The sequence below is a fragment of the Populus trichocarpa genome, chromosome 2 (assembly GCF_000002775.5).
Source record: "Populus trichocarpa isolate Nisqually-1 chromosome 2, P.trichocarpa_v4.1, whole genome shotgun sequence".
Lineage (NCBI taxonomy): Eukaryota > Viridiplantae > Streptophyta > Magnoliopsida > Malpighiales > Salicaceae > Populus > Populus trichocarpa.
Window position 1 is genome coordinate 25,020,929 of NC_037286.2, and position 11,061 is coordinate 25,031,989.

An 11,061-nucleotide genomic window follows, 5' to 3' on the forward strand; every position below is an offset into this window, starting at 1 on the left:
TGAATACACGCATCCAAGAAGGTATATAAATTTCTTGTAATAAAGAAGGAAAGCTTTGCCCTGGATAAGTTAAGTACAACTCTTAAGTGTGTTTGGTATTGTGATAATTTTGTGGTTGTTGTTTTATAAAAATTATTTTTAGTTGAAGTTAGGTTGTTAAAATATATGTTTGGTTAAAACTGTGGTTAAAGTTGAGGTTGAACAAAAAGTTGTTTAATGTGTTTAGTTAAAAATACTTTTGAAATTGAGATTATAAAATAATTAAAAAGAATATATATTAATATTGATGATTTTTAATTTTAATATTGTAGATTTAACTACCATGAAATAAACAATATTTTATATAAAATATTGTTTATTGTTCCATTAAACTATTTGTAATTCCATAATATACGAAATTCATCCGACAAGGACTACAGTTTTCATGGCTTCCTGAGCGTACAACAACATCAGGTAAAATATCATCAGAACAAAATTAAGATTGCGATCAAATTCTGCAAATGCTACGTCATCATGCGATCTTCTTTTAATGTAATTATGTAGTGCCATTGATTAATGTTAAACACTAGTTTTTTTTTAATAAAACACAATATCTGACAAAAAAAATTTGGATTTTTTTTATTTTACTGGGTTGGATCGGTCCAACACATTTAGGTTTGGGTTAGATCGATTCGGCCATGAACAGTGGAGACACTCTCCATTGTTCATATGCAACGTGAATAGTGGAGAGCAGCCCAAACGAAAGAGAAGGGAAAGAGAAAGGGGAAGGGGAAGGGGAAAAGCAGTGCGGCGGTGATGGACCGAGAGATGATGAAAACACCGAGGCCGGTCACTCTCCAGATAGGACTAGAGATGGAGAGAGAGTGGGGGCTGTTTCAGTTACAAAGTACAGTCCATTTTGGTCAGAGAGGTTTCAATTCGTGTCTGCTGTGAAATTAGATTCTGATGCAACTTGTATCCATGTTTTGCCATTTAGCAAGTCCTATGCTGATACAGATCTTCTGGTCCATAGATCTATAATCATGTCATATGCAACTTTAGTTTTTGAATCCTGGGTTCTTCAGTTCTTGCAACCAAATGAAGATCTTGTGTTCTTAGTGGATATGGATTTTTGAAAGACTTTGGCCCCTTCTAATTAGAGCTTTGCTGTGCGTAATACATCTTTGCTAACCTTAAACAAGAGGATGCTTTGCTGTTATTTTAGTTTTCATCTTTTATTTGGGAATTTGTCGAGGGTTTATGTTTACAAGAATGATGTCCCCAAATCTGTGTTTGACATGAAGAGAGAAAGAAATTGGAGAACGACATCCCTGATGAACTGATTGATGATCTAGTTGATGCCATTGAAATAGAAGGGTGCAGGGATTATCAAGGTTGACTTGACGAGGGAGGAAAGCATTGGTATCCGGATTCATGCCAATGCTTTTAAGCAACCATCTTTGGAGGTTGGGAAGAAATACAAGTTTGGATTTGATTCAAAAGTGGCATCAAGAAATTGGTTTGCTATGGTTGGTGTCTGGACAGGACGACAATTCAGCAAGATTAATTTGAAGAAGACTACGGAGGACGATTGAGCAAAGATAGCGTTGAAATATAGTATTTGAATTTCAATCTATTCAAAAAAATAATTATAAAATATGCATGACTGACTCTTTTGAATGGAGGTTAAAATAACTTTTTAGCTATTTTAGTTAAAATTAAATTATTGACTCGGATATGTTACGGGTTTTATAAAACAAAAATTTAATGTAAATTTTTTTAGATGTTGCTAATATTTATTTTATAGTAGAAAAAATATTTAAATTGTGTGCGGGTTGACCGGATGTGATATAGTTAATCTTGCTTGTCAAAAAACAACTCAGATTACTTGTAAAAATGTAGTTTGATTCAAAAAAATTTCAAGATGAATTTTTTTTAATATTAAGATAACAACATGGTAGATTCACTTAGATTAACTCGGGTTAACATATCAAGTTTGCTACCTAGGTAGCCATGATTGGGGCTATAGTACTGACTATGCATAGGACTACTAACGTGAAAAGACAAGATATATTTCGACGAAATGCTATTTCTTTTAGGAGGACTATAATGAGGAGGACGACAGACCCCCTTACGATCTACTAAAGGGCAGGTAGCTTGATTAGTTCGAATCCAATTCGTGAGATAGCACTGATCTTTAGCTGGTCATGGTTATAGGATGCTAACCACATAGAAAACAAATCAAAATAAATTATGAAGGCAATGTTGAATAAAATGAGAGAAGTTGGAAAAACAAAGAACAAGATGATATTTATTTTACAGAGCTAAGTTGCCTTATATGGGCAAGTCAGTTACATAAAACTAGGAGCTAACGGTTACATTCATTATTTTAGCCATGAAATCCTAAACAAACTTCTAAGAATAGCAAAGCAATATTAGAACTAAACAATCTGCAGAAGAACCGGGAAATGGAGCTGACTTGGCCAATAATTTTGCATGACTGGTGTTGTAGTTTTTAACATCCCCTCTTAACACCAGCGTCTTTTCTGTTAACCATTCCGAGCTGATGACAAAAGCTTTCAAACTTGTTGCCACTCAAGCTTTTTGTAAACAAATTTGCAACTTGATCTTTTGTGTTAACATGTTTCAACTCAATTTCTTCTTGCAGAACCTTCTCTCTAATAAAATGATAATGCACTTCTATGTGCTTAGTTCTTGCATGAAAAATGGATTTTCAGCCAAACGTATTGCTGATTGATTATCACAATACAATGTAACTGCTACCTTTATTGGTTGACATAGATCCTTCAATAATCGTATGAGCCAAGTACTCTCTTATGCTGCCATTGCTGAAGCTCGGTATTCTGCTTCAGTTGTTGATAAAGACACAGTTGGTTGTCTTTTGCTGCACCAAGAGATTGCTCCCCATCCAAGCATAAAGACATACCCGGTAGTTGAGCGTCGAGTATCATGATCACCTGCATAGTCAGCATCACAAAAACCAACTAGGTTGCAGTCTTCATCTTTCTTATACAGAATGCCATAATCGAGTGTGCCTTTCACATATCGTAAAATTCACCGAACTGCTTCTAAATGAAGTTTCTTTAGATTTTGCATGTATCGACTCATCACACCTACTGCATGATAAATATCTGGTCTACTTAAAGTTAAGTAAATCAAACTGCCTACCAATTATCGATACATTGTTGCATCTTCTAAATCCTTCCCTTCGAGAGCACAAACTTTTGCATTTGCTTCCATTGGTGTCGAGATTGGTTTGCAATTAACCATTCCAAACTTCTTCAATAAGTCGCTGGAATATCTTTTCTGATGAAGAACTAGCCCTTCATGAGTATAATCAATCTCTAGACCAAGAAAATGCTTGAGTTGCCCGAGCTTTTTCATTTGAAAACGAACTGACAAATTTTGCTTTATCAGGAAAATTTCTTCTTCACAATCTCCTGTTATGATTAAGTCATCAACATATACTAGCACATTAGCTAGCTTTGTGTTAACTGATTTGACACACACACTACAATCTGCAGATGTCACTGAATAGCCACTATAAGTTAGAAATTCAGCAATTTTACCATACCAGGCTCTTGGTGCTTGTTTTAATCCATAGAGCGCCTTTCGTAACTTATAGACATATTCAGGATGGTCTTGATTTTGAAATCCCATTGGTTGGCTCATGTAAATTTCTCGATCCAATTCTCCATGTAAGAACGCATTCTTCACATCCATTTGCCACAGATTCCAACCTTTATTAGCTGCAAGTGCAAGGAAGACTCTGACAGTTGTAATTTTTGTAACTGGACTAAACGTTTCATCATAATCCAGTCCATACTGTTGAGAGAAACCTCGAGCTACCAGACGTGCTTTATATCTTTCAATTAATCCATATATGCGATGTTTTAGTTTGTAAACCCATTTGCAAGAAATAGGCTTCACATCTCTTGGTTTCGGTACAAGCTCCCAAGTCTGGTTTCGTTCTAAGGCAGCAAATTCCTCTTCCATGGCTTTATTCCATTCCAAACTGAGCTGTGCTTCTTCAAATGTCTCCGGCTCTGTTGCGTCTTCTTCTTCTGTTATAGCAGCATTAACATATTTAGGATTTGGCCTTTTAATTCTTGTTGATCGTCTTGGTTCAACTGTTCTGCTAGGCTCTCCTTCTCCTTCTTCACTTGGTTGTTCATACACACCTGTTCGCCATGGACGTTGTGCTGTGTCATCATCTGAAACTTCTCCTGCTCCTAAATCCAGTTGAAGCTGGGCAGACTGCAAAGAATCTGAATCTGGTAACGTCTCCTTTTCTGAGGTCCACCATGAGGATGCTTCATCAAACACCATATTACGTGATGTGTAGCACTTCCCAGTTAAAGGATCACAACATTTAGGAGACGTTATGATCAGGAATAAACACATAGCATACACATCCAAAAACACGAAAATAACTGACTGCAGGTTTCATGTTTCATATTTTTTCAAAGGGTGAAAGGAAACATAACCGTTGCTGAGGAAGCCTGTTGATCACATAAGCAGCAGTTTTCATTGTTTCTGCCCAAAAACGTCCTCAAATATTCTTTGCATGGAGCATACTGCGACAGAGTTCTGTGAGGTGTCTGTTTTTTCTTTCCGCGACACCATTCTGTTATGGAGTGTTGGCACATGTGAATTGATGATGTATTCGATGTTCCAGTAGATAATTAGAGAATTCATCGGATGTGTACTCTCCCCCATTGTTTGTGCGTAAAGAACGAATTTTTTCACCAATCTCTGCTTCTGCTGCACTCTTGAACTCTTGGAATTTTGAGAAGGTTTCAGATTTCTCTTTCTGAAAATAAACCCACACATACCGTGAAAAATCATCAATAAAAGTCACCATGTATCGCATTCCACTAATAGAAGCTTGCTTCACAGGTCCAAAAACATCGGAATGGACTAATTCCAGTGGTTTCTTGGCTTTAAACTTGGACTCTTCATACGGCAACTGATGAGCTTTCCCATACTGACATCCTGCACACACTGTGTCTGTTCTTACTTCAAGTTGAGGAAGTCCCTTCAACATCGACTTCTTCATCATTACAGCTAGCTTAGAATAGCTAATATGACTTAAATGTAAATGCCATAAGTCTGCTGTCTCGTTCTTTCTGGTCTTATCTATGTATGCAGTTTCTGCAGACATTACATAGACTGACTCTAATCTCTGCCCCTTCATCAATGGTTCTTCTGCAATCTCAAGACTGTGATAAACTCTCACATCTTGTGGACCAAACAAAACAAAATGCCCTGAAGATGTTAATTGTGATACAGAAAGAAGGTTTTTCTTCATACCTAGAACATGGTAGACTTTTTGAAGTGATACGTCATTATCACTGTAATGGTTAGAGACCATTGTATTACCAACATGAGCTATTGATAATTTTGAGTTGTTGGCTGTTACTACTACACGATTTCCCTTGTATTCTGTCAAGTTTTGCAGCTTCTCTTTATCTCCAGTCATATGATTGGAGCAACCGGAATCAACTATCCAATCTTTCTCATAGTCGATTTGATCAGACAATGTTGCTGTAAGGGCAGGCTCATCATACTCAATTTGATCAGATAGTATTGCTGTAAGGGCTAGCTCATCTTTTTTTTTTCTGTAACAAATAATGCCTCAACATCCCATTCATCTTCAATTTTAAAAGTAACAACATTACTCTCCATGAACTTTGCCTGCAACGTATAAAATTTTGCCATATAACCCTTCTTTCTGCAATTGTAACATTTTCCTTCAAATTTCTTATTGTTACTCTGATTTTTCCAGCCTCCCATTGCATGACTACTTCCTGCACCTTGATAATTCTTCATCTTGTCATTATGCCTTCTAAATCCACCATTTCCATACTGTTTAAAGTTCCCACTGCCTTTGTGGACGTAGAGTGCTTCCTCTTCACTCCGTAGTGAGGCTCCTCCCATTTACTTAGCTAAAGCTTCTTAACCAGCAAGCAAATTTTCAAACTCAACAAGTGATGGTTGATTTTCCCATCCTTGTACTACAGTAATGAAACCCCTGTATTCAGATCTCAAACCATGAATAACAATTCTTTTCATCCTGGTTTCCTGAATGGGAGCTTGTGGATCCAACTCAGAAATTTCATGGCATAATGACTTCACTTTGTGAAAATACTGAGCAACTGTCATATTGCGTTGAGTTATTGATAATAACTCACTTTCAAGTAATTGGAGTCTTGTATCATTCTTCTTGGAGAATAGCTTGGCAAATGTATCCCAAGCTTCTTTGGGAGTTTTGACATCCCTTATATGCTCCAGCATATCATCGTCAATTGTTGTCTTCAAAGCGAATAATGCTTTGCCCACTTTTATCTTCCACTTCCTCAACGTACCATTTGTGTCTTCTGCTTCTGGTTGTAAAGTTTCACTTTCGTTAACAACCTCCCACAAATCTTGACCTTGCATGTAGGACATCATACATGTAGACCAAGTGTTGTAGTTAGTATGGTTGAGTTTTTTAATTCCGCCAATAATTTGCAGATCACCCATTTTACAGACAGAAGAAAGAAAAGACACAAGAATACAATGCCCACGATTGTGAGGCTCTGATACCAAACTGTTGAATAAAATAAGAGAAGTTGGAAAAACAGAGAACATGATGATATTTATTTTGCAGAGCTAAGTTGCCTTATATAGGCAAGTCAGTTACATAAAACTAGGAGCTAACGGTTACATTCATTATTTTAGCCATGAAATCCTAAACAAACTTCTAAGAATAGCAAAGCAATATTGGAACTAAACAATCTGCAGAAGAACCGGGAAATGGAGCTGACTTGGCCAATAATTTTGCATGACTGGTGTTGTAGTTTTTAACAGGCAACAAATCAAAATAAATTATTAAACTTTATTCTCGATTAACCCAATGTTGGAAGAATAAATTAAAAAAAATCAATTACATAACGAATCTAAAAAAGTGACATGAGCTAACCTGTCAAACCCACAATCCGGGTCATAAGATCAAGATAACCCTATAGAAAACAATCGAAATAAATTACAAAGTTTAATTTCTAATTAGCCCAATGTTGAAGGATGAGATTAAAAAAATATATTAAAAAATAACCTGAGTAAATCCGCCAAACATGTGATCTAGGTCATGAGACCGAGATAACCTCATAGAAAAAAATAAAAAAATAACTTGATTCAACCCGGGTTAACCTGCCAAATACGTAACTTTGGTCATAAGATTGAGATAACCTTATAGAGAGCAAATCAAAACAAATTATGAAGTTCAATTCTTAATCGACCATGTCGTACCCAATGTTAAACGATGAAATCTATAAAAAAATTTTAATTAAAAAAATGACATAAAAAATAAGCCAAGTCAACTTGGATTAATCTGTTAAATATTATTTCCAACTCATGAGGTCGAGATAACCTAATAAAAAACAAACTAAAATAAATCATGAAACATAATTCATGATCAAACACAATATTAAATGATGAGATTGAGAAAAAAAAGTTAATTTAAAAACCGAGTCAATTTGGTTAACCCGTCAAACTTGTGACCCGAGTCATGATACATGGATAATCCAATAAAAAACAAATCCAGTGTTGAAGGACCCGTGACCCGGATCATGAGGTTGAGATAACCTTTTATAAATTAAAATTTTAAAATTAACCCGATTTAACCAGGATTAAAATATCAAAACTTGCAATCCTAATCATGAGACCAAAATATCCCTACATAAAGTTAAACAAAACAGATTATGAAGCTCAATTTCCAACCAACTCAATATGAATGATGGAATTGAAAAAAAATCAATTAAAAAAAGGATATAAAAACCTGATTCAACTCGAGTTAATCCGTTAAGCACTGTTCTCGTTGTTGAGGTCAAAATAACAAATTATAAGACCTAATTTTCAATTAATCCAATATTAAAGAATATATATATATTTTTTAAAAAATAATTAAGAAAAGAAAAAAAACCCAAGTTAATCGGATTAATTCATTAAACTCGTGATCCAATTGAGAGAGCATGATAACCTCATAAAAATAAATTTAATGTTAAATAAAAAAATAAAAAAAGCATTGACTTGAAAAAAAGAAAAGAAAAAGAAAAAGAAAAAGAAAAGAAAAGAAAAGAAAAGAAAGAGAAGTGCTTTTCTTTTAATTTTGTTTTTAATGTTGATAATTTAGCTAGAAATCAGCTAACAAGGTCGTGGATGCTACAAGTCAAGAATAACCTAAAAAAAAAACCATCTTCTGATCCGAAATATCTTATGTCTCGCACCTTAGATTTAGCAAAACTAGCATAGATTCCAGCTAACTTCCCTACAATATTTAGATCCAGACACCAAAGATCTGCAATTCCACTGTACAAAATATGTCAACAGCAACACACTGATACACAACTTTGTCAAGCTTCTTCAATGGCAAATACCCACCAAGGCAAGTTGTTCTTTTTCCTCTATTTGCTTTTCATTTCTTGTTCCCCGTCTAGAATTTTGGCAGACTCTAGCTCCGTCTCAACCCAACAAGAGCTCGAGCATGATATCCACTATGCTCCTTATCGTGAACGCGAGACTGACTCTAGAATTGAGCTTAATCAACAAGAAGTTTTATTAAATAAACTTGAACAACTAGTGAGGAACCTCAGTGAAATAGTTGCTAAATTAGAGCCTAAATTATCTGAGTTACCAAAAGTAGCATCTGTTGATAGAGAACAGAATCAAGAGCCAGAAAGGGTTAATCAGGGAAGTTTTGATGGTAAGAGATTGGTTCAAAAAGTTGAAGAAGAGGGATTAGAGGCCAAGACTAGAGATGGAGAGAGAGTGGGGGCTGTTTCAGTTACAAAGTACAGTCCATTTTGGTCAGAGAGGTTTCAATTCGTGTCTGCTGTGAAATTAGATTCTGATGCAACTTGTATCCATGTTTTGCCATTTAGAGATTACGAGGGGCTTAGCAAGTATGTAGCTGTTGGTGATGATAGAGGGAGGGTTTATGTGTTTTTAAGGAATGGGGATGTTGTGGTTGAGTTTTACACAATGTCTTCTTCACCAATTACAGCTATGGTTTCGTATTTATCGGCTTATAGGAATGAGAGTACTGTGGTAACAGGGCATCAGAATGGGGCAGTTTTGGTGCATAAACTTCGTGATGTGTCGAACGGGGAGGATTGGAGCACAATTTCTATGGAAAATGTTGGTAAGTTTGCGTTCCTTGAGAATGGGGAACAAGGTTCACCTATAAGTATCTTGGAAGTGCATCATGTCGGCAGATCAAGGTATATCTTGTCATCGGATGTTAGTGGGGTGATTAGGGTTTTTAGGGAAAATGGGACTGTTCATGGTTCTGCTATTCCCACAAGTAGACCACTTGCATTCTTGAAGCAAAGGCTTTTGTTTTTGACAGAAAGTGGTGCAGGGTCAATAGATTTGAGGAGCATGAAAGTCAGAGAATCTGAATGTGAAGGTTTGAACCAAACTCTTGCTCGGAATTATGTTTTTGACGCCACTGAACGGTCTAAAGCATATGGATTTACATCAGGTGGGGATTTGATTAATGTATTGTTGTTAGGGGATATAATGAACTTCAAATGCAGGGTCAGATCCAAGAGAAAATTCGACATGGATGGACCTCTTGCCTTACAATCGATTAAGGGCTACTTGTTTGTTGTTAACGAAGAGAAGGTTTTTGTGTACAATGTTTCATCTCAGCATTATGTTAGGGTTGGGGGGCCTCGCCTTCTCTTCTCTGCTCTTCTGGATGAGATCAAATCGTCATTTCTGAATTATCAGTCTGCAGATGCAAACATCGAGAGAAGAAGGGTCATACCATTAATTGCGAGTGACCGTGAAAAACTTCTTGTTCTTGGCCTCGGGAGTGGGTATGTGGGAATGTATCGTTCTAACCTTCCAATATTTAAAGGAGAATTCAACACAATGCTATGGACAAGTCCCGTGTTGTTCTTCATACTCTTTCTGTTTGGAGCATGGCAATTCTTTGCCAAGAAGAAGGAAGCACTTACATCGTGGGGGCCTGACGATCCTTTTAGCTCCACATCTGCTACAACTGGAGCTCCATTAGGGTCGTCGGCCTCTGCAGACAGGTCATTTGTAGATTCGTCTTCAAGAAGTAGTGATATGATGGACTTAAGGGCTAGTGGATTGAGACCTCCATCAAGGAGGTATCCTTCTCCTTCTCGATACCCCGGGGGAGCAACCAGTTCCTTCAGGCCGAGTTCTGCTGATGCCAATGCTAGACCTACTTCTGTTGATCCCAATTACAGAGCATCTTCAGAGCTAAAATTTAGGGGTCCAGCCCTGGAATCTACAGGTTACCCTAAAAGAAGGGAGAATCTATATGCAAACAATCAAGTTGTGGATGATAGCAATTGAGTTACAGGATAAATTTGCTGTAACATTCCAACTTGTGGTGTTGGTATTCTTTTTAGATTCGTCCTTGGACTGTTCTTCTGCATTACCAGCGCCGTTTGAGCCTTCAGTGTTGTAACTTAATTAGCCTGTAGTCGCACTCGCACAAGGTTAATAATAATGGATAAGATGTTATTCCCATGTCATTGAGACTAGTCTTTACCTGATCTAACTTGCCCCCCAGCACAAGATTAAAGATTAAGCACTGTTTGTTTGTGAGCTTTAAACTGTGTTTTAAAAGTGTGGATAGCTTGATAAAATATTAAATATTAAATTGATGTTTTTTAATATATTTTTAAATAAAAAAAATCTTTAAAAGATAGTTTAAATCACAGCAACAATCACGTATTAAACCCTTCAAATTTGATACAACTGTCGAGCAACCTGATTTGGATTTGAAAACATATCACATCCACAATCTTAAGAGGAATGCGAGTTGGAGTTTGTTGGTCCTCAAACACTGTACTTTTAGTTGTTGTTTAAGAAAAAAAACATTTAGTTTTTATTTTAATAATTATTTTAGAAAACATCAATTCTAATGTTATCTTTGATGAAAACATTCCTATTTATATATTTGATATTGCGATGTAAGTTTTTTTTTAATAGAAAATAATCAATATAATATTTTGTTTAGATTTTTTTTTAATTTTG

General features: G+C 36.0%; 1 protein-coding gene across 1 annotated transcript; it reads left to right on the forward strand.

The window, feature by feature from the left end:
• The first annotated feature begins 8,171 nt into the window (after window positions 1–8,171).
• Window positions 8,172–10,556, forward strand: LOC18096578 (uncharacterized membrane protein At1g75140). The gene has a single exon (XM_024595736.2). It carries the CDS (start codon window positions 8,407–8,409, stop codon window positions 10,372–10,374), a length of 1,968 nt encoding a protein of 655 aa, XP_024451504.1. The 5' UTR covers window positions 8,172–8,406; the 3' UTR covers window positions 10,375–10,556.
• Window positions 10,557–11,061: the final 505 nt, after the last annotated feature.